The sequence below is a fragment of the Netta rufina genome (assembly GCF_964035555.1).
Source record: "Netta rufina genome assembly, chromosome: 19".
NCBI lineage: Eukaryota > Metazoa > Chordata > Aves > Anseriformes > Anatidae > Netta > Netta rufina.
The window spans coordinates 2546779-2569934 of NC_140143.1; the positions used below are offsets into that span (position 1 = coordinate 2546779).

The 23156-nt window shown below is 50.3% G+C and overlaps 1 protein-coding gene across 1 annotated transcript in view; it reads right to left on the reverse strand.

The window, feature by feature from the left end:
- Window positions 1–243: 243 nt before the first annotated feature.
- The window catches only part of MAP2K6 (mitogen-activated protein kinase kinase 6), a 36826-nt gene continuing 13913 nt past the window's right edge, over window positions 244–23156 (reverse strand). Inside the window, exons 2-12 of the mRNA XM_084298633.1 lie at window positions 16550–16616; window positions 15363–15411; window positions 13000–13113; window positions 11318–11437; window positions 10463–10579; window positions 9971–10022; window positions 8323–8450; window positions 7577–7654; window positions 6576–6715; window positions 3757–3802; window positions 244–367 (exon numbers count right to left, since the gene is read on the reverse strand). Of these exons, the coding sequence (XP_084154759.1) occupies window positions 290–367; window positions 3757–3802; window positions 6576–6715; window positions 7577–7654; window positions 8323–8450; window positions 9971–10022; window positions 10463–10579; window positions 11318–11437; window positions 13000–13113; window positions 15363–15411; window positions 16550–16616 (989 nt within the window). The 3' untranslated portion in view covers window positions 244–289. The remainder of the gene's footprint in view (window positions 368–3756; window positions 3803–6575; window positions 6716–7576; window positions 7655–8322; window positions 8451–9970; window positions 10023–10462; window positions 10580–11317; window positions 11438–12999; window positions 13114–15362; window positions 15412–16549; window positions 16617–23156) is intronic.

The window sequence follows — 23156 nt, forward strand, 5'->3', positions numbered from 1 at the left end:
TCATTAAATATGTAAATCACTCTTTCAATTTTTTTTTTGTTGTTTTGTTTTTGTTTTAAGGTTACCAACCTTATTAAAATTCATTTCACTAACCAGCTCGTTCTATGTCACTATGGATACCAAAGAACCCTTTTAAAAACTTCGGCGAGGCGGGGGTTTCTCAGAATAAAAACAAAACAAAACAAAACACGGCGACTTTCTGTTGGTGCTTTCATGACAAGTCCTGCCACGCGCCCCTCCCCTGCACCCACCAGTCCACAGAAGGGCAATTCATATACAAGTCCAGTTCTCAGTCTCCCAGGATGAGTTTGACAAAAGAGGCGACGTCTGTCTCTTTGGATTCGTGCAGGGTGAAGAAAGGATGTTGCTAGGAAAGAAGAGAAGAGAGAGAAAAAAAAAAGTTTATTATTCACAACACTGAGGACCAAACCTAACCCCTTTTCAGCCGGTCTTCCAGACAGTGAAAAACACTTTGTCGCTAGCATCATAATATTGGGCTTTCCATGTTTCACAGCTGCAGGGAGTCTAGGAAGCCCAAGGGGCCACTTCATGGAGGCCGTGGATTCCCTCTAAACCCTGCCCTGGCTGGGAGGGCTGACCTGGGCTGCTCTTGAGGCAACAGAAGGTATTAAAAACACTGCCTCTATCCCTGCTATGTCATGCCCTTCAGCCCAAGCTGGCTCACAGCTCTGCAGTGCCCTGGGACGAGAAGCGCTGCTCCTGAGACGGCGGTTACCCACCCCACCGCGCACCAGCTCCAACGGGAGCAAGGGAAAAAACCTTGCAGGAAGGCTGACTGCAGTGGGTTTTCCCTCAGCTTCCTGCTTTATCTGTGTATTTACCCTCTGGTGACTTCTGAGTCTCATTTCTTCCCTGCAATTGCTCCCGCTCGCAGCAGGAGATGGCTACTTTACCCCGAACCGCCGCAGAGAGGAAAGCCATCCCGGCTGGAAAGCCATCCGCAGCTGTATGTTTAACTACTTAATCGTGACCAGCATGGGAAGACATCCTGCCAGAAAATCTTGCCTACATTTCAGCGCAAATGGAAAAATACGTGTAAGGAGAAAAAAGCCCACAGCCGAATGTCTCCCCCCCCCCCAAAAAAAAAAAACAAAAAACTCCTCTCTGCCGGCACCGGTGGCTCGGTTTGCTCTCGGGGGCCTGCAACGTATCAGCTGAGATCAGCCACCTTCCACCTGAAATCACCAAAACACACTTTCCCACACACTGTTTTGGCAGTTAATTACATTTATTTGTATTGAGGGTGTCGGAAAGGGCCAAAAGGTAGCTGGGGCCCTGTGGGGCTCATAGGCAAAGCTCTGCTGTGTGTAAAATGCTGTTGTACTTCCCATGTGCGGGCCGGGGGAGCTCACTTCGGTTCCTGACCCTCTCAATTCAAGCCAGATTTTTAAAGATATGTTGTAGTTTAGAGGGTTTTTCAAAGCTGCCACCCCCCGTCGCTGAGAGTTGGCTATCTCAAAGGTCATTTCTAGTAGTGGCCACACGGAGGGAGGAGAAGGGCAAAGAAAAGAGACTTTCCAAGGTGGGCTCGAGCAGAAAGTTATCCGGTGAAGAGAGGCAGCTCTGAGCAGCCGGGAAGCAACCCAAAGACACAGCAGCAAGGAAAAGGAAGCACAATTATGTGGGAAATCGAGTTGAAATGGGTTGAGGCAAGGATCCAGACATAATTTAAGGTCTCCCTGGGTCAAACAGTCACGGGAATTGGAGTGTCCTGAATAACTCTCAGAGAGACAGCCCAAGTGGCCTGCTGTATCATTACCCCAGCGAGGTGCCACCGCCTTCACACCCGGCGAATTCACACCCAAAGCAGAGCTACCGCAGCCTGGAGGCACCCGCAGGCGTGCCACGAGTGGCAGCGGTGGCCTCCAGCCCTGTCTCAGTGAACCCAAGCCCTTTGCAACGCCTGAGGCTGGTGATGGCACAAAATACCCCGTGCTGGGTGGGCACTGCTTGCTCCTGCAACGTGCAGACCACCGGGGAGGAGCCCTGCAGTAGTTTCGTGCTCCACTTCACCTGGGGAAGTGGGTTTTTAAATGAAATTAAGCACCGGTATCAGTTTTCCTGATGCTCAAGATAGCATAGCGTCATATTTTCCATGAGAAACCTCAATTCCACAGGAAAGCAAGGGAGCAGCCTTGGTCTAAATGACAAGTCCAATCCAGTACCGCAACTTAATGCCATAAGAGAGAGAGGAGGAGAAAAAAAAATAACACACAACAAAACAGCAACCCTCAACCACAGGACCTCACAACATTCATGTCAGCCATAAAATACCACAGCATTGAGATACTCTGGAGAGGTGATCCAAGAACCTAATTCAATAGAAATGCGCTCGCTTGCCAGTGGGTATTAATGCTGCAACAGACAGAGCTGCTCCGGTGAACCTTTTTGATAAAAGGCCATTTGGCAAACTTCAGAAATATGCTTAAAATATTATGTATTTATTCAATAATAATAATAATAATAATAAAATAAATAAATAAAAAAGGGAAAAAAAAGCCATAAACCTCAGGCCTCCCTTTGTCTGAAACCAGTATTTGGGCAAACTGTGTATAAATCAGATCTATATATAGATTAATTGCATGACAGGGCCCAGCAAGAAATGCCACAGGAATCATTTACTGCTTACAACTCACTTTTGAAAGGTGTGTGGATTTCTAGCATGTCTTGCAGCCAGAGAACACCTCAAATCCTGGTGCTTTCACACTACAGAGGTCCCAGCACCTCCAAGCACACGGTCTGAGGCAGTGATGAGGCTGACCCCATGGTCAGCATCACACACATCCTACAATTATGGGGTAGAAGACACCGATGCCTGGGGATATTCTGCAGCAGTTTCCACCCCTTAACCAGAAGACTCCCTTTAGCAAGCTGTCAAGCAGGTGACAGTAAAAAAGGGACCAGATACTTAGGAGCACCAGCTGTTAGGAGCATCAGGATCAACACCAGAAAGTCAGGAGTCCAGCCACAAAGCTGTGGGTATCTGGCAGAAAAATCTCATCTTAATCCCTTCTTCTTGCCAGCTCCAGCCTAGAGCTGTGTCTGAGTTTGTGCCAGTGCCTGCACTGCTGGAAGTTCATCAGCAGTTAAGTGCATCTGACCTCAACCCCCTGCACTGCTTTGCATTTCCCCAGCCATGAGTCTTTATCAGCATTTTCTTCCTCAGTTATTCCTCTGTCCTAGGCGTGCTCACAGCAAACAGTCTCTAAGCAGCAGACAAAATTCAATAACCGGAATTATTAGTCACAGACTTGTCTCTGTCCCTAACATCCAGGAATCACCCTGTCCAAAAAGTCTCCTCCGTGGCAATGAAGCTTAGCAGACCACTCAGCTCCTGCAGCCCATGTGGAGCATCCGTGCTGCAAGCATTTGGCTTCAGTGTTTGAAGCCATCACACAAACTCCAGAGGAGGATTTTACCCTTGCTAAGTGATCTCTGCAGACTCATTCTTATCCCTTAGCAAATATGTTCACTGCTTTTACATTTTTTTTTCCCTTGATCTGACTGGTATAGCACTTGATTGACTTGATCCCCAAGAGCACTCGACTTGACTTGATCTCCGTTTTGCAGCACCTTCCCGAGACACTGAAGTGCCAGGATTCTCATATCTGTTATGAAAATTCAGATGCTGAGTATCCCAAATCACCACTTCCTATTGGAAACCCTGTCTTCAGCACCTCATTATAACCCATCTCAATTTTGAACCAGTACATTGCATAATCCAGGCACACTCACCATAAGCTCTGGGTATGTTGGCCGTTCTTTGGAATTCTTCTTCAAGCTTTAATGAAAAAAAAAAATAATAATAAAAATTAAAAGTTACATTCTTTACGAAATTTAAGCAAAGCTATAAAATTGTACCATGACAAAAGCAAGGTTTGAAGTCCTTGTAGAGTGAGTTAAATTGCTCATCCATGTTAAGCAAACAGCTTAGGTCTTGAGGACGCCCCCAGCCACCACAGCCTGCACACAGGCCCCAGCTGGCACACAGCGCTGGGTACACCAGTGCTGTGAGCACAAGGCCACAGATCCGGGGACACCCTATATACTAGTGTATACACCCTATATACCACTGCCTGTTGCTGGGGACCAGGCACCATCGGTCTTTTGGGTATTATCAGGTAGGTCAGCGACTAAGGGAATGGATACAGCCTCCATGCTTCTGGCTGGGCATGGTGACCAGGCGGCTCCAAAGCATGTGTACACCGATTTGTTTATCACCATGCTGTTATCAGTGGGGACGGTTCCATGGGACATCCTTTTTTTCTCCTCTCCTACAACAGATGGCTCTGGAGGGTTGTAGCTGGAAGTTATTTTGGTTTCCCTCCAGCAGAAAATAGTTTTTAAAAGACAGGACGTAATCTCTACTCACTTCCTGACAGTGTATTTAGGGGAAAGACGCTTGGAGCAACTTGAAAAGATCTTCACACACGTACACGTCGGTGGCGGGGAAAAGGTGTCACACTGAGCAAAACAAAAGTGAGAACCTCGGTGATGATAAGTCGCTCCTCTGCTGGGATTTGCCGGAGCCCAGAGGAAGCGGAGGACACACACTGAATAGATATTTCCTGCTTGCTGTGTGTAGCGGGCTCGTGTTTAGTGTCATGTTGTGAATGAACAGAGGAACCTAGTAACGATACGTGCCAATATTGCCGAACTGGAGGTACGGGATGTGTCACATCCTCTGAGCTCAAAAGTAGCCCAAGCTGAGATGCTAAGGTGAATTTCAAGCTTGGGCATGTCCAGAAGCACAATTTGGATATAATCCTCTTAATTTAGAAGCTCTACAAACAAAACCTTTTTTTCCGAGGTTATTAATACCAGGAAATTTGGTGACAAATTACTGAAATCCATGTAAATTTTCAGGAACAAAGCGCCGTTATTAGATCTGATGCTAGCTCAGACAGGTCACTGCAGCTTCACTGCCCCAGACAGAGGATGATGTATTCACCCTGCGACCTCCTGCATTGCAGCTAGCCTTCATACACTGACTTGTCGTGACCTGGTTTGGTGTCAGAAGAAATCCTCAGACTCTGACACCACAAAACCAGTGCAACACGCAGCCAAAGCTCGCTCCTCTGATTCCATGCAACTCCATTGGTGTTTAGGGGTCCTCAGTGATCCTAGATGACAGGTTTTGCACAGAGAGAAACTGCCATGTACCCTCCAAAGCATAAGGTTTCAAGGTACGAGTGCTGCTCAGTAGGGTCATGCTTCTCACTGCAACTACCACGAACAGCTGTGGCTATCTTAATCCTAAATCAGCCCAAGGCAATAGCTGCAAGACACCGTGTCTGCAAAAGAAAACTATGCCTCTGTTCAGTGGGGAACAACAGCCTGCCTGGCACAAACAGGCAAGTCTGCAATAACAAGCAGTGAGCCAGCAGCACAGGAGAAAGGCAGCTGGTCCAAAATCCCAGCGTGGGCCTTGCAAAAACGGTGGGCATTATGCGAGAGGGTTTTTCCAAGCCAGCTCCCACCTCTGACAGACACAGAGCGGTGTGGGCATGTGCAGGTATTCCCCAGCACAAAGCAGGAGAGAGGCGTGCGGCTGAATCCAGGGACCTCGAAAACATGTTTGGACAAGACTGAAGAATTTGAGCGTCAGTACTTAAAGTCCCCGGGCAGGAGTGGCTGATAATCCCCTTCCTGGGTCACAGCAGAGCCGGCCGGACTCCAGGCCCTGACACTGGCAGCTCGGGAACAGTCTCACATTTCTGTATTTGTCGATCTGCCGTCCTTTCTTGGCTACCCTGCAAACCACCAGCCACCTGCCAACTTGGCAAGCCGCGGATGGCACTGCAGCGCCTGGAAAATAAAAACGCCTCCCAGGCGGTTTCCAGGGAAGCTGGAGGGAGAAGCAGTCAGGAGCCGCGGGGCCACTGCCAGCTCTCTTTGAACCATATGATGAGGGCAGCTGCGAGTCTCCTCGGGTGCTGGGAGAGCCTGCGCTTTCATGCAGCACTCCCAGCCTCCAGACAGCGCGCATCTGCTCCAACCCTTTTCCTACGACGCAGCCAAATCCTCCCGCTGCTTCCAGCTCCGAGTCCCAGAGAGAGCGGAGCAGCAGCCGCAGGGCCCGGCAGCGGGACAGCCACAGTCGGGGCCATCGCGGGGCGAGCTCAGCACCGGGCCTGCCCTCAGAGCTGCGTCCCCCAGGAGCAGGGTGGCACGAGGGGCTGCTCAGGGCAAGGTTGCTGGAGGATGTGGCCATTCCTGGACCCTGCTCAGCTTCCCCACCCTGCCACAAACAGTACATGATATTCATATGGGGGGACTGGCTGAGATATCCTTCTTAATCCCTTCTTCCTGTACGTCCCCAAAATCACCGGGTCTGGGTCTCAAGCAGAGAAAGCCAGCCATAGCTGACCACCCCATCTATTGCCCTTGAGGGGTGGTTACTACACAAATACCATGTCCCTGAGGGACAACGGTGGGGATGGGGACAGTGATATGGGAGGCCACCAGCACCTGTCCTCCTCATCCTCAGTTGGCCAAGGCCAGAAGGGCCAGGTCCAGCAGGGCTGGGGCAGCAGGGACGGGGGGAGGTTTACCATTGCGAGGTAAAATCAACGAACTCCGACGAAAACTTGTCTGCTGGCAGCTGCGGCGACGGCTCCTCCACCACCTGCTTGAGCTGCTGGAAGGGTGTCCCCCAGGAGTCGTAGGGAAAGCGCAGGATGGCCAGCTCGATCTGGGGAGACAGCACCCATGCCTCAGTCCCGGGGCACAGACACCCTGGGGCTCATCCTGCCACCCCACAGGATTTTGGCAGCCTGTTTAACCACCCACACATGTGTTTTTTTGGGCCCTGCACAAACACATGGAATATCCTCACCCCACCAGGCCACAGTGTCTTGCAGGAAACCTTTTGTGTTTAACCTCCCCCAGCAAATGGGGCGGGCCTGAGGACACCCAGCAGCCTCCATATCCAATCCTCCCTCCTGCCCTCCTGTTGGACATCACTGGGGAGAGGCCAGAAGTTTAAAAAACACGTATTGCATAGGGTCACTGTGCTATAAAATGGCAAGGAGATGGATTCCCCCTGAACACTGCTTCTCCTGGTGTGCAGGAGATGCCGCCGATGCCCCCTCCTCTGATGGGGACTGTGCTAAGTGTGATTTGCCGGGATGTTTTTTCAGGTTTGAAATCCAACCTGCTCCACAGACAGACATAGTGCCGGACGCCTTCGCCTTAGCCCATGCTGCCATCTCCCGGCAGCCTGTGGCCACCACAGCAGGGCTGTCCCCAGCAGGGTGGCAGTCCCCAGGACAGCCGCAGACAGAGCCTCAGGGGTGTCCCAAGGGTGGGACATCCTTGGAGACCTGCCCTGCCACGCCAACACATCAAACCCAGCAAATCAGCTCCGTCTGCCTTCTCCTTGACCCCACAATGTGCTCACTGGTACCTTGTGGATTCGCCGTGTGCCCCTTCCAGCCCTGACACCTTCCCAGGGAACCAGTGCCACCAGTGCCAGGGGGCTACGGGGAGGAAAACGAATCCACAAACCACACCCAACACCCCAACCACACTGCCAGCCCCCAGATTGCCCTACCATCGTGATCCCCAGGCTCCAGATATCAGATTTGACGCTGTACCCCTTCTGGTTCAGCTCCGGGTTAATTCTTTCAGGCTGTGAAGAGACACAAGGGCAGTTAAGGACCAGGGATGGACTCAGCGTGATGCCTGCACCCAGGGCTCACCAACCTCTGAGGGGTTTTTCACTGGTCAGAGCCACTTAGCCCACGCTGCCAGCTCCTTCGCTTGATCATCTTGGCATCAGAGCAAGCCTACATCCTTGCCAGTAAGGGCAGAGTGAAATGGGTCACCAGAAGGAGATGGCACCTGCATCAGGTTTGGGGTGGTGCAGCTGACCCAGCACATCAGACACGAAGGGAGGTGACAAGCCTCAACTCTCCAGGACCGCATTCACCCCATGCGACTACTTCACAAAAAGAAAATCCAAAGGAGTGTTTTTCTCCCAAAAGAAAAGCACTGGTGTCCCCACAGGGCAAACAGCAAAAGTTCAACACGGAGTAATTACAAAGCCTTTCCCAAGGTCACGGGGAGGAGATAAGGCAGCAGAAAGCCATGCTCACAAGACCTGATTTGACCCGTGAGATCCTTCTCCTCCCTCTACCCCTTTACAAGTAACTTCAGGGATACGTCTTACAAAATGAGGCCCCGGGACATGCTGGTGGCTGATCCTTCCCCCTTTAGGATGACCCGACACCCAGGCTCATGTTCCTCTGGCTGCCCTGCAGCAGCTTTCACAAGCAGCTTCTCGGCGGCTCAACTTACAGCCATGTAGGGTTTGCATCCTGCATCCATGGTTTTAGCAACCGAGTCAACGAGGTAACCGCTAATTCCAAAATCGCACATTTTCACCTGCCCCTGTGTATTGATCAACACGTTAGAGGGCTTTACATCTGCAAGAAGGAACACATACCACAGTCACTGTCATGCATGGGCCAAGCCAAAAAAAGCCAAAGAGCTTCCTATCAGCAGAGGGCACCAAAGATGCCCGTGCAAACCCTGGTGCTTCATATAGGACAGAATCTCAGCTGGTTGTGGCTATTGCAAGTTCAGGTGACTGCCTCGTGGGCCTGTCCTATGTCCTGCAAGTGTCCCTTCACTTCCAGGTTCCCCTCGTTGATTTGGGGGGTAGGAGGGAGCCCTGCATGTAGCCACCATGTCCTAGCGTGCTGGGGATGGCCATGGCAATCACAAGGGCACAGCTTGGAAGAGCTGGGGCCAACTCCAGGGGACGTCTGTGAGAGCCTGAAGCACCAGTGAGTCCCCAGCTGAAGCTGCTCTCTTGCCAACACAAGGGAAAAAACATGGGGAAAAGGATAAGAGGTGGGCAGGAAAGGGTGAAGAGCAGTGAGGATTGCAGTGGAAGGAGGGAGCAGGAAACTGAGACAAGGATCAAGATTTCAGAAGTGGCCTCTAATTTTAAGGATACCGAGCTTGAAGGCAATGAGAGCAGCAGCAGGCGTGTGGGTGCTCCACACCTTATGGAAATCAGTCCAGTGTCTCATCTATTTATTACTGCCAGATTTATCTGCTTCCCATCACGGCCTTATAATCCCTGGTGCATTCGCATTTGCATCATTCTCATGAAGGCGGTTATAATCACCATCAGCAAGGGAAATTAAGGTACAGAAAGAAGTCAAAAGTGATAGCTGCCAGAGCATGCAGGGGCTTCCTGGCTAGGCTACTCCCAGATGAAATGTCAGCACAAAGCCCATTTGCTGAGCTATTTAAATGCCCGACACAGGCTACCCTTCTCTCATCTGAGGACTGAGCCTCAAAAGGGAGCAATCCTTCCCCTGTTGACACCCAGAAATAAGAGGTCACTTCTGCAAGAAGGCCATCTACCTACGTGTGATAAAAGATTAATTATAAGCGCTGAAACACTGTCTGAGGGAGACCAGAAGCTGTTTTTGAGTCTTGCTCTTTAGCGCTGGGTGGTTTACAGCTCATTAACATCTACTCTTTAATCAGCGCTTTGCAATCAAGTGCTTCAGGTATCTGAGATCCTCACCCATCTGTTATTATCTTGAAATAAGACAATTTTCAGTGGAAATCAAAGAAGCAAACAGAAATTCAGAAGCTGAGCAGCATTTTCCACCCACTGCAAATGACACAGAAGGCAGGAACTCAGTCCCCAGCCACGTGCAGGACCTACAGCACATGACCGCCTGCTGGAGCTGAACTCCGTTCCCTTCGGACACTCCTTCCCCCTGCAGCAACACCCTGGAGAGGGCTTTTTCCTCCTCTTAAAAAATTGAAAACGACCCTTTAGAAATAAAGGTACTAAGCAGCAACACTGCAATTTGTTTTTCCAAGTGTGTTCATGGCATATTTGAGATGCAAAAAGGGAAAAATGCCGGAGCATGGGACGGACAGACACCGGCACGGCCACGGCTGCGTGCCTGGCTCTTACCTCTGTGGATGACGGAGAGCTTACTGTGTAGATGTTCTAGTGCTTTTACGATCTGAAAGAACAAAACTAGAGTGAATCACAGCTGGCAGCACTGCAACGGGGAGGGAACGCTATCTGGCTTCACCCCCCATCCTCATGGACCTGCTCAGAGGGAAGAAACTACGTGCATCCTGCACCCTGAGGTGACAGAGGGTCCCCAGGGATCTCCAAGGGTACCAGGACCCAATTGAGAAGGCAAAGGAGCTGCAGGGACCTCCCCACATCTAAGAAGGTGCCACCTCTCCATTACAGGGTGTACAGGCACATCTGGGGGTATTTATGGCTTATAAATAACATCACCCCAAACCTAAAAGCCACCTAGGGATGTCCACATGGGCTGGCCTGTGGACCATGCTCTTCCTCGCACAAATACTGCTGGGAGGCTGGGTCACACAGGAATTGGCTTAAAAAAAAAAAAACTTTTCCTTCCCCCCTCACCCCACTAATACTCACAGAGACGGCTATTTTCCCTAAGATGTCCTCGGGAATTGTCAGGCCTTTGTCAATAACGTGTTTGTAGAATTTGTCCAGTGAGGTATCCATCAGCTCCATGCAGATCCACACGTCTCCCTGGAGGATACAAAAAGCAAACATCTGCCCACTGGAACGGACCATCCTTGCCTTTCATGTACAAACGCCTTCTTTGGCACTTGCCCTTTGCTGGCCGGTTTGCTTCTTCCCTGTCTCGTAAAAGTTATTCAGCAAAACTCTGCTGGGCTTTCTCTTTCTCTCCTCCCCAGCCGGAGTGTTGTTCACCTTCCCTACCACTTAGAGTGTATTTTCTGCTGTCTCATCCCAAAGCAAAGTCCCAGTGACTTAGAAGTCCTGAAAGTTATCAGGACGGAGGTTCCTACGTGCTCAGGTCCCTCAGCAAACGCTCAGCCAGGAAAAATTCAGCTCTGCAGGCTGTGTTTAAACATTTTCAATAAACCTTGCTCTCCAAAGCTTTCCACACCTTTCCTCTGTGTGGCTTTCTCATTGCAAGTCAGGACAATATTAACACAAAGGGACCAGGCTGTGAGTTGGTGTCCTCGGCACGCAGCCACCCCCATCACCACCAAGCCCCAGCATCCCAGCACAGGGGCTCGGATGCTCTCAGCTCTTCCTCACCTGGCAGCGTGCCACTCCTCCCTCACCACAAAATAACTGCACATGGCAGCCCCTTAGGCCAGGATTGAGCAAATTCGAATTCTACTGTGTCTCATATCTAGATTAAACCCTTGGATTCAGAGGGAGGCCGGGGAATACGGAGCCTGGGAGGGGATCCAGCCCCCCAGGGCAGTGCAGCCGGTCTCTGGGATGCCGTACCTCTCGGAAAAGTGCCCCGTAAAAGGTGACGGTGAAGGGGCAATCTACCGTCCTCATGGAGATATCCAGGTCCATCAGTAACCTTTTCTGCTCCTGGCTGTTGACTGTGGCTCGGATGCGCTGGAACACAAAGCAGTTTAGCGTTGGCTGTCAGCACAGCTGTCGGCATGCTGCTGATACAGGGACCCATCACAGTGGTGCCGTGCTGCCCAGCATGTCCTGAAATCGTGCCTTTATCTTTTTTCACACTCCCTGAGTTACCTTTTCTCACCCCTATTTGTGATGGGCGCATCCCAAGCGCAGGCACCCCAGTGCCACAGAAGGCCACGGTGGATGAAGAGGTTTTTTGACCTCAGCCCGAACTGCAGGGGATTTTGCTTGGCAAATGCCACTTTTTTTTTTACAACAGCCAAAAGTCACTGGGGCTGGGGAGAGCAGAAAGGAGCTGGGAACCAAATTCTAGGCTGGTGAGAACCCACGGCTTCTGGAGCTGCAGCATCCATCTATGCACATCAGCAGCTTTGGTCAGGAGAGAAGGCTCCATCCCTGCAGCCTGACACCACGTGCACCTCATGGCTTTGGAAAGTGCACATTTCCCAGTCTACCAAGGAAGAGATGTCATTTATGTGACATACCTGCAGCCCCTCAGCTGGGAAGCCCAACAAACAGGCAAAGCACAACCCCAGATGGGGCACGCACATATCCAGGCTCTTTGGCCAAAGACACCCGAGGTCAGTAAGTGATGGAGTTACACCGTTCAGCGCTGCAGATGCAAGTAAAAGCCCGAATGTGCCTGCTGCACCCCCTTCACATCATATTCAGAGAGGTCTTTTGCAGTTTGGCAAACAAGAAGACAAAATGCAGAGCGTGGAGGCCCTGAGACACATCCCAGCATCCACAGCAAGGTCCAGCCATAACAGAGGAGCTAAGAATTTCCCTTCAGTTTGCTCTTGGCTTCCAGCTCTGCATGTTTTTTTTTGTTGTTTTTTTTTTTTGTCTTTTTCTTATTCTGAAAGGAAATTTGAGCTAAAATTCAGCCCTGTAAAAATTGGCCTTTCCCAAGGTACAAATTTTCCCATGACTATTTCCTTAAGCTGCAAGCTTATGAGTCAAAGCTGCTGTTATGAAAACTTTTCATAATAGCATCTACAAACCTGTCGTGAATCAAGACCCCACTGCAGCAGACAAAATGTGAAAAAAAAAATAAATCTGTGTTCCAAAGAGATTTAAAAAGTCCAAGTTGAAGAAAACGATCTTATGCAATTGAATTTACAGTGCAGTCCTCTTTATAATTACAGTTACTGTGCAGAGCCCTGAATGGAGGATAGATCAATGCTAGAAAAAAAAAATGTATATTTAAAAAATTATGGCATATAACCCTTAAAATGCTAGAAAAACCAGGCATGTCGCAGACATAGAAGAACAATATGCTTGTATACACCACGATGCAGGAAACACACTGAGCATCCCACTAACAAATCCCTTCTCTTTGTTCAACAGGGCCCAAATCCTCTTCAGCATTCCTTGCCCCTGTGCAGAAAGAGGATTCCACTTGGAAAGAAGCGGATCTCAGCAAAGGCATGCGTGAGAACAAGCAAGATTAGAGATGCGCAGGGACGAGGGCGCAGAGGGCGTCCACACACAACGAACACACAGAAAGCAGCTCGGGAGGCTCACTCTACCTTCACTGCCATGATCTGCCCGCTAGGCATGTGCCGCATCTTCTCCACCACCCCGTACGCACCTCGTCCCAGCTCGGAGATGGGCTCCAGGTCATCGGCTTTCACCTCAAAGTTCTGCAGGGAGGAACCCATCAGGAAAAAGGTAGATGCAAGGTGTAAAACACACTCCAAATCTAACCCACATCCAACCCCACTGAGCACACGAATTCTTCCCCCTGAGAGCACCCCGAGCAGGATGGGTGCAGGGAGGGTGCTCCTTGGCAGGGTGCTACAGCCACCTACACCCAGCCACCCCTCAGCCTCACCACGAGATGGGATGGAGAGCACCCCAGCAGCCTCTCCCCAGGGAATCACCTTCAGTTTCCCTTCTTTCTTTTTTTTTTTGTTTGTTTCCTTTCGTCCTTCTCCTTCCCCAATCATGGAAGTACCACCAATTTTTCTTTAGGCCCATAAAATCTGATTTCTGCATCCCTGCAGATCGGCCAAATGCTGAGTGCACCCCATTTTTAAGCCACGAAGGATTTATTTCGTCTAGCACTGGAGATCTCTTTCTCCTGGCCTTACACAAAGGATTACTTTGTTTGCAGCCCTGCATTTTAACCTGCCCCTTCTCCCTTCATGCCGCGATATTGTGCAGCAGCTCTATTTTTTGCTTATTATTATTTTTGGATCTTTAAAACATGCCTTTGCTACTAAAACCGGCCATTCTGTTTGCTGAACGCGCAACCACATCAGTCAATCATCCTCCAGAAAGAAGCGGCTTATAATGAACTGATTCACGGCGCATAATCCCACACCGTTTTTTTGCCTGCACAGCAGAAAAATCCTGCAGCCTGGCCCGTGCCGGCCGGGGGGGCTGCAAGGCACGGGGGCCATACACTGCGTTACTGTGCGCCCAGGCTCCGCTGCCTGCTAAAGGAGCCCTCACGAACATTTTTTTGCATGATTTAAGCATCTCTGACACTGCTGCTACTGTTCCGCGGGACCCTCTCCAAGGAGGCACTTCGGCTCTCTCAGGGCAACCCATAAAATTAGCAGCGAAGTTTAAAGGGAGAAGGGGAAAGTGGCATTCTCCAGGGATTGGGATGAGCGGAGGAAGGTGGAAAAGGGGAGCGCATCCTAAAGGAACTTGGCTGGACAAGTAAGCAATGGGCCCACGGGACATTCAAGCCCTGACACATCAGTCTCTCCGAGATAGCCACATCCATAAAAAAGACCAAGCTCTGTGTTTTACAAGAGTGCCTCTCTGCACCATCCAACACGGGCTCTCTGCCTCCGTGCACGGAGCTGTTTTGGAGCACCTGGACTTTCCTCGCCCCTGGAACTGCAGGGGAGAAGTGATTTTCTTGGATTTGCTCTAGCAGCAGGCGGTGGCTCTGCCTTGGTGCTGCACCATTTTGCTCCAGAGGCATCTCGCACTCTTTCCACCTTCCAGCCCCTGCTCCATGCCAGGGAAAATACAAAATCCCAAATGAAAGAAAAGCATCCAAAGATAGACAGCATAAAACGCCACTGCATTAGTATTTCACTTCATAAATTAACTTGCTGACACCGAGGTCTATCTTTTGCACCTAATAAATTTATTACCCAGCTTTAAAGTGTTTTTTATGAATGCTGCTGTGCTGTTTTCTCCTATCAAAATAGCTGCCCTCGGTTTTGTTTTTCTCCTGCTATGTTTTTATAGCATCAGGTGGACCGGTTTCCATGCTGTCAGAAGGATTTGCTTCCAGGACAGGAAGATCTACCCTGAGTCAGGCTCTTGAGAAGGCCTTCGGTATTAGCGAAGGGAAATACTTTGGATGAAGGCTTTAAATCAGCAGAGCAACTGCAAAGGAGAGTAAAATCTCATGCTAGTAATCCCCTCGCTTTGTAACGGATATTTCCAGGGGATTAGTTGCACCTCAGGCAGGGCAGGGCTCTCCGAAGTGGAACACTTGAAGGAGCCCCCGGTGTGATGGGAAGCAAAGGGCAAGCCCCTGGGGGTGCACTGGAGAGGGTGGGGACAAGCAGCAGGTCACAGCCAGCTGCCCACCGGTGCTCTGGGGACAACCCTTGCTGGAGGAGCACCACCAGCAGCCAGCACTTGGCTCCCCAGGGCTGGAGGTGGCTCGCAGGGCTCGCAAAAACCAGGAGAAGCAAAATCCCAGCCTGGATCTTCTCAGCCTCCATGCATCCAGCATCTACCCCCAGTTTCATGTGAAATGGGCCGTGCTTTTTAAATAGCTGGTGTTTGTCGACCTCCCCGTTTTTGGCTGCAATTAAGAAGGAAGCGATCCCAAGAGCAGCCTGCGTGGAGAAGCAGCCAGCACAGGACAGGCACCTGGCCCCAAAGGTCTTCTTCTCATCGTCACTCCCAGTCTTACCTCCTCACCAATAGAGATGCAGGCTTTGGAATCTAGATCCCTGGGTGGCCTGCAGGAGAGAAGAGGGAAGAGATGTGAAATGTTCCCTGAAAGGTCAATTTTTCCCTCAACAAGTATTCACAACCCCCAAGGACCCCTGTCCATCCCCTTGCACCAGCAAGCTGGCAGCCCTTGCAGCCTAATGGTCTCCTAGCTTTGCAGGATCAATAAATACAACCAAGAGCCACAAAGTCAACCCAAAAAGGGGTCAGGAAGGCAGCTGCTGGAGCTGGCATTTCTCACATCCAAACCCCTGTGCAGGAACCCAGAGATCTGTTCCTTCAGCAGCTTGGTGTTGGGCAAGGCAAGCGAGGTGACAAGCACCAAATCTCTGTCAGCCCGTATGAAATATGGACTAAGTGGGCATAAAGGTCAAAAGCAAAACCTGGTTTCCGTTAATCCTTTCCAGAAATAGCTAAGACAAGATGGGGAGGGCTCAGCCTCTCACCACATCCTCCCCCTTTCTCCCCGGGCAGGGAAGGTGTCAGCTTGGGGTTGCCCAGGGATGGGGCTCTCAGGGAGCCCCTCATTTCCAGCACTGCAGAATCGGTTGTTTTTACCAAAAACCATTGCCCGTACCATGTTCTTCTGCTGGACACAAGGTATGGGGTCGCTGACCTGCCCCATTAAACCCCGAAAGGGAGATTTGGGCATCAGCACGGTGTGAACCCAACAACTGCTGCTCCGAAATACTCAAGGGCAGCAGGATGGAGCTGGGGCTGTGGGGAGCAGGAGGGAGGGAGGAGAACAGCTGGGGGTTTGCTAATTCCTTTCTGGAACGGGGTGATCAGCCTGAAATTATTCCCATGTGAGGGCCACATGGGTTAAAACGGGGTGTCCACCCTGATTTTTTTTCCTTTTCCTGGGCACATCACAAAGCAGCAAAGACACGGACCACGGGTAGAGCATGATGGCCAGAGACCCCCGAGGTGCAGCAGGGGAAGAAATACAAGGGCTGTCAACTCTGATCCTTCCCAATGGTGCCCAAATGCTGCCATTCTCCTCATGAAGGGTTCCCGTTATCCTGCCCTGCAAGGACAAGCCCTGGCTGCTGGCTGTGACCGGCCCAGCCCCAGCAGCACAGGCACTGGAAGGCAGCCGGGGCTCGTGGTTTTCTTTTTCTTCTCCCTCAGTGTTTGGCGACTTACGTGGAGCTTGTCTGTGGTTGCTCAAATGCTTCTTTAGGAATTTTCAGCCCAGGGTTTCTCTTCTTGCCTGCGAAACGAGAAAGGGGCAGAATTAAAGAAAGGCCTTTTTTTTTTTTTTTTGGTTTTAATTTGCAAAATGCAGCTTGTCTATATTTGTTGACCTTACTTAACATAAATGCCAGGCCAGGCTGGTGGTGTAGACTCAGGGCACAGAGTTCAAAACATAAAGTGCCTTTGTTCAGTAATGCTTCATTTAGACCTGCAGGGTCTGGCTGCCAACTTGGTACAGAAAACAGGCAAGAGTCCTAGCATGCGAAAAGGCCATGTGAAAATGCAAAAAGAAAGGTATTTCTCCTTCGTCAGCCCTTCCCATGTAGGATCCCTTAAAATGTTTCTTAGACAGATTTTAACCATTCCAGCTACACTACTGCAAACCCTGGCGGGATTAAAAATCCTTTTCAGGTTGAATCCAAAAGTCCCGAACTAGATTCCGATTTTGTTTTAAACTGACGTTTTACCTCCTGGCCATTAAAGTTGTGCAAACCCAGCAAAAAATACAGCAGAATGAAGTCTGCAGGCTTCAAAGCCATTTGTTTCTGTTCACACTGACCAGCCAAGCCTTGCTGAGCTGGATGCAGCTCAAGCTCTGAAGCAGTTCAAATGCAGGCTCTCCTGTAAAGGGGGTCCAAGCCGGCAGACGTAAGAGCCAGGCAGACTAGAGAAATACAAGAACCTTTTTATGACTAAACATATACAGCCACATTTCAGCACGGGGTTTTGGATTCATGGATAAAATAACCTGGAAACATAAGTCATGTCACCAAAACCCCAAGGTAAACATCTGGCTGGTTGAGCGTGTAATAAAATCCCTGGTCCCCCAAAAAAGGCACAGGCGTCTAATTTAGGCTTTAAACATTTTCAGCCTAACAATTTATATCAATTACTGTCTTTCTTTTAAGCCTGAGCTCTACTCTTTATTCCCAGCACTCTCCTTCAAACTTCACCTATACATGTTTGGGTTTGTTTTTCCCCTTGACACAAACCCAGGTCGATGGATGTCTGCGCATCCCAGTGCCGGAGGGCTGCTAGATCAAAGCACAAGCACCCAGAACTGAAAATGACCTTTTTGAAGCAATTAGTCAACTCAGATTGCCAACCTTTCTTTTTTTTTTCCCTTTTTTTTTTTTTTTAACATTTGCTCCAAAAGACAAGATCGTGCTCGCTCCGTTTGGCAAAGAGCAATTCCAGGGGATGGGACAGGCTGCTGCAACCCAGCTGATGACACCTCGTGGGAAAAGCATTTACTGGAAACCACTGTGCACGCTCGCTATTGTCATTAGAAATTTGCAGAGCTGTAAACTTACAAAGCAAAAAAAAACAAAACAAAACAAAACAAAAAAGCCAGTTCTCTGCTCCAAAGAGCTTCCAGTCTAACACAGAAGAGGCAAAATAAAAGAAGTGGGGCCACTCAGAAGCATGAGGAACAACTCTCAGATTTTCCAAGAGGTAGAAGCTGGTTTGTACGGAAGTACAAATAATTGTAAAAACAAGTGCAGTAATTTCTGCAGCTAGTGGAGCTGTTCTTTGACCCTTTTACTGCTTTTCGTAGTTGCACACAGAGGTCTCCAGAAGGCCCAGCTGAGAAGCAGCCCCTCCTGTACCTCTTCTTGCCCAAACCGCCTCAAGTGCATTTCGTATCCAACAGGATGCTAAATCGGTAGCGGTGTTCTCGATGTTGTCATCTTTTAGCTAAAAAAAGCATCTCCAAAACACAGGTCCTGCAGCACGAGCAAACAACCCCCTGTTTCCCTGGCAGCCTCTAAGTCTGCCGTCCCCGCGGCCTCTCTGCCTCCAAAAACCTGTCTGCATCCTCTCGCAGTTTAGGCAAACAAGGCAATCACAAGCATGCAAAAATCTGCATTTTCATCCTTCTTTTGCACATGGGAATGAAGACAGAAATTTGCTGAACTGCCCACGGAGGCAGGACCTGCCTCTTTAACTCTAGAGCTGAACTTTTCCTACTAACCCTCACCAGCCATCCCTTGGCACGCTGCTACTTCTGCACATTGAGCATCCGTCCAGCCACACAGCTGCAACAATACGCACGCAACCACCAAAATAAAAGGGACACAAGCAGATATTTACTCTTTTTTTTTTTTTTTCCACTCTATTTTTTTCCTTTGTGGATTTGCTTGCACAGTCCCGGGTGCTGTACCTGTACCTCAGGAACCCAAGAGCTCTGGGAGGGTGTAAAGGAACCAACTGGAAGTGACCCTGCCTTGAACATGAACCAGAATAGATTATGAGGCATTTAATCTTCCCATGGTTCACAAGTGGTGTCAGCACAAGAACTAGGTAGCAAAACACCAAACCCAAATAAATATTAAAAGCCTTCCGCCTCCTGGTGAAATAAAATCTGCACTTTGGGGAGTTTATTTTCCTTGTCTCTTCTTCACAGAATACAATATTTTGAAACTTTGCCATTTTTTTGAAGCACAATCTGCTCTCATATTCGAGCTGCCAAGACACAGACGCAGTTTAACGTTCTTTGGGATTTTCTTTTCAAGACAGAAGAAAGCAGCAGAGGCAGCACAAAGCACACACGGCTCGGGAGAGCACGGGGAAGGACGTGAGTGGGAATCACCACGGGGGAGATGCGCCCACAGCACCCGCACCTCCTGAGGACCCGCTCCCCATGCCAGGGTGTGATGGGTCACCTCTGCACTGCTACCCCCCTGCTGCTTGTGTAATGAATGTCAGGCTGCAAGCACATGTTTTCAGGCCTCTCCACCAGATCAAAGGGGCTCGGCTCCTTTTGTTTTGAGGGATGCAAACTGCTTGTCCCTCCAAGCCTCCTGAGGCCGGGGGCTGCAAGCGCCTCGTGGGCAGCATCAGCCATCCTGCCCACACAGCCAGGTAGCATCAGCCATCCTGAGCATGAAGCGTTAGCCATCCTGAGCATTTGAGCATGAAGTATTAGCCATCCTGGCCACAAAGCAGTAGCCATCCTGAGCATGAAGAGCATGCAGCTCTTGCTCAGCTCCCAGCTGCATGAGGGATCTCAGCTGAGGCTCTGCAGCTGCTCCAAGACACAAGCCCCATTAAATAAAATGTCCTGCAAAGACAGGGAGGGACCACGGCGGGTGAGCAGTGGGGATGGCAATAAAACACCCGGTGCCCAAGCTGCTCCTTGCATGCGGGTTTGCAAAAGAAAATTAAAAAATCCTATTTAAACTAACCCTGATCCCTTTGAGCATGCACATCGGGGAGGGTGCAAGCAAGCAGTGTGGCCTAGGCAAGACCTGCTCCCAAACAAACAATACGTGAGAAAGTCACAGCAAGGGACCCAGGGAAGGGGGACAGCACCGGGTACCCCGCGCATCTGCGGCCACACGGCTCCAGCAGCCGTGCCAGGGGCAGCATCCAGGTGCTTGGGGTAGTTTGTCCCCAGAGGCAGGGCTCTTTTTTTTAAAAAAGAAATGAAAAATGTTAGTTCCAAGATCAGTACTCTGCAACAACAGCTGCCAAGCAAGCATCTCGCTGTCAAAATAACAGCCTCCACTTCACCACAGCAGACGTCGCTTTCAAAAGACGACGCCGTGCGGAACTGCAGTCTGCAGAAAGTCATCCGTGCAGGAGCTCAAAACGTGGAGGCAGCTGAACAGCACACAGAATTGGTTGTTACCTGCTCCATCCACTAGAAGGATGGTGTTTTTCAGAGCGTTTTCGTGAATCATTATTATTTTTAGCTTTGTTTCCTGAAGAAAATCACCGCACATGTATTTATCCGACTGTCTGCGTCCCTGGTGGTAAGCGTAAACCCACAGGCTGACCTCAGCTGTGTCTGACAGAGAAACTGAGCTCTTGGAGACTGCAGATCTGGTAGAAGCAGGTGACTGAGGAAGTCCCTGACTCAGAGGAAGGCTGAAGCACCAAAGCCCGTGGGGACGCCAGCCATTCAGCTGCAGCCCGGCAAATTCAGCTGCAGCACCCAGAAATCAGGAGTTGTGTCCTGTGGAAGCAGCCCCAGGTGGCTGGCTGGTCTCAGAGCCTGCATGCTAAAGCTCATTTGAAAACTCTTCCCTGCAATTTTCCACGCAGAGACTTTCACAAACACTTGACTCAAAAGCCAGGTTTTAAGAAAAAATGTGAAAAAAAAAATAGGCTGGTTTTTAGCAGGGCATGGAGATCTCCCAGCCCTGAGTTCTGATTCGGAAAAACATCCGGGGCTCTCTGCAATGCTAAGCACAAACTTACATCCACCTTCTTTAGCACAGCAGTTGCTAAATGCTGCCCTCACCCCTTTTGGGAGCCCTCGGTGCTGGCACAGCATGAGCCCCCCTGCCCCAGCACCCACCCCATGCCCGTGGGAGCGAAGTCCGAAAGCAAACCTGCAGCAGGAAGAAGAAAAACTTAATGAAAACACATTAAATACTTCCCTGTGAAGGTCTTAAACCCAATTCCTGAGGGAGGGGAGGAAAATACAGCTTCCAGTGGGCCTGTTAACCTCTTCCCACCGCCGCTGCCCGAGCACGCAGAATTACTGTCGCTGGCCCCTTCCAATTAGAGCGACATTAAATAGCAATATCGGAAAGTGAGACCTCAAAGTTTCACAACAGAAGGGTAAGAAACAGCAGAAAATAATAAAGAAAGGGAAGACAGAGGAATTCGCTGCCCACATACACCGTAACAGAAAATAACCCTTCTCTTCTGAAGGCAAATCCCATTCCCCAGTCTCCAGACTTCTCATTGCAGTCAAAAACTTTTTATGATATAATCCAAAGTAAATGGTTCCTTGCCACAAAAAGCTCCTATTTCCGCGAAAGGATATTAACCAGTTCTGTCTTCACCACAATTTATTATTAAAGCCGTGTTTAATAGCCGTGTAGCAACACTTTCTTTCAAATAACTCTCCTTAGCACGCAGTCCGCTGGTAAGATTTCACAGGAGGGAAATGTCTCTTTCTGCCCCTTTTCTGAGAGATAAAAGTGGCTCATTACTATTCCCGGCTTTCTCAAGGATTTGGGGTCTGATGTTCCTGAAAGTTTTTGAAAGCCAACCAAGCCAAAAAGGAGCACCCAGTAGCACAAAGCCACGGTGAGATGCCTGGAGCAGGGAGACACGGGCAGGGTGAGGGGCTCCCACCCCCCGTCTGTAGATGCACAGCTTTAGCCAAGCCCCGGTTTCTGGAGAAAAACAAAAGCTAGGTGATCACATAAGCACCGGTGACATGGAAGTGGGCTGGAAAAGCTGTTTTCCAACCCCTCATTGAGCCACAAAAAAGGAATTTAGCATGCAAGAGGCTCTTAAAGGCTGTTAAAGTTTCAATCAAAAGCCAAGGGAAGGGCTGAAGTGGATGCTGCGCTTTCTTTGCCTCCTCAAAATATAATTCAGCTGCTCTCTCCTTAGCCCTGGCAATAAATAGGCTCGGCCAAGTGCCACTGGCTGCTCCTCCATGGCTCCATCAGCACCTGGATGGGCCGGAGGCAGCCAGACAGCACGATGGGGAGCGTGGTGCTGCTCCGTGCCCAGCGGGAACAGCTCCTGCACCTCTCCCATCTGCATCTTCCCTCGTGGCCGCTTGCAGTAACGCCTTGGAAACGGCAAACTTGGGATCTGTTTCCTTAACAACTCAGCACGGGGCTGCTGGGGGAAGGGGCTGAGCTCACAGGGCTACAGCAGCTCCTGGCTCACAGATCCCAGATCCCTGATCCCAGATCCCAGCTCCATCCTCTTCCTTGCATTTGGTGCCTTGGAGCTCCCAGCTCCTTCGGGGGCCCTCGGCACATCCAGGTCTGGACACATCATCACCACTGCCAGCCCCACTCCTGAAGCATTCTTATTTTTTTATTTATTTTTTTTCCGCACAAACTGTATTTTGGGACAGGAAGCAGGAAAAGCAGGGGTGCTTTTACGACTGTCATGGATACAGAAAGATCCAGCACCAGGATATGCCCGAAACACGGCACAGAGATACCACGGGATAGCCCCAGCTTCCTCTGACGTCCCAACCTTCTGCTTTTCCTCTTGTGATTTTTTCCAAAAAAAAAAAAAAATCAATCAATCAATTAGTCTTATCTAACATAGCAACGCTGGAAATGCCAGCGGGCTGAAGGGAGTGCTCGAGTCCTTTTCCCTTGCTCTTTTCCTCTGCCTCTCCTTTCTGGCTCTGACCGTGCAGGGTGTCTGGCTCCTACACCCCACGGACCCAGCCGCAGCCAACCCATCACCCAAATTCCCCTTGGCGAGGAGATAACCTCAGAACGGCAGCCCAGAGGTGGTTAATTCCCTCTTCCCAAAGTCAGCCCGAGCAGTAAAAATACGGAGACAGAGAGCCCTGCACCCTGCGTCCCCACTGGGAAAAGCAACACCTGGAAACCTGGAAGCGAGCAGACGATGCTGCAGTCACCTCCTGGGTTAATTCCTGAGGATCCCAAAGCCCAGAGGGGCACACCATGCCATGGGGTGGGCACGGCAGTCCCCCCAACCCTATGCAGGGACACCGTTAGCACCGTGCAGCACCGCTGGGACCGGAGCACAGCGGCCACCCCATCCCGTCCCGTCCCATCCCGCTGCGCCCTGCCCCGGGGCCGCCTTGTCGCAAGGC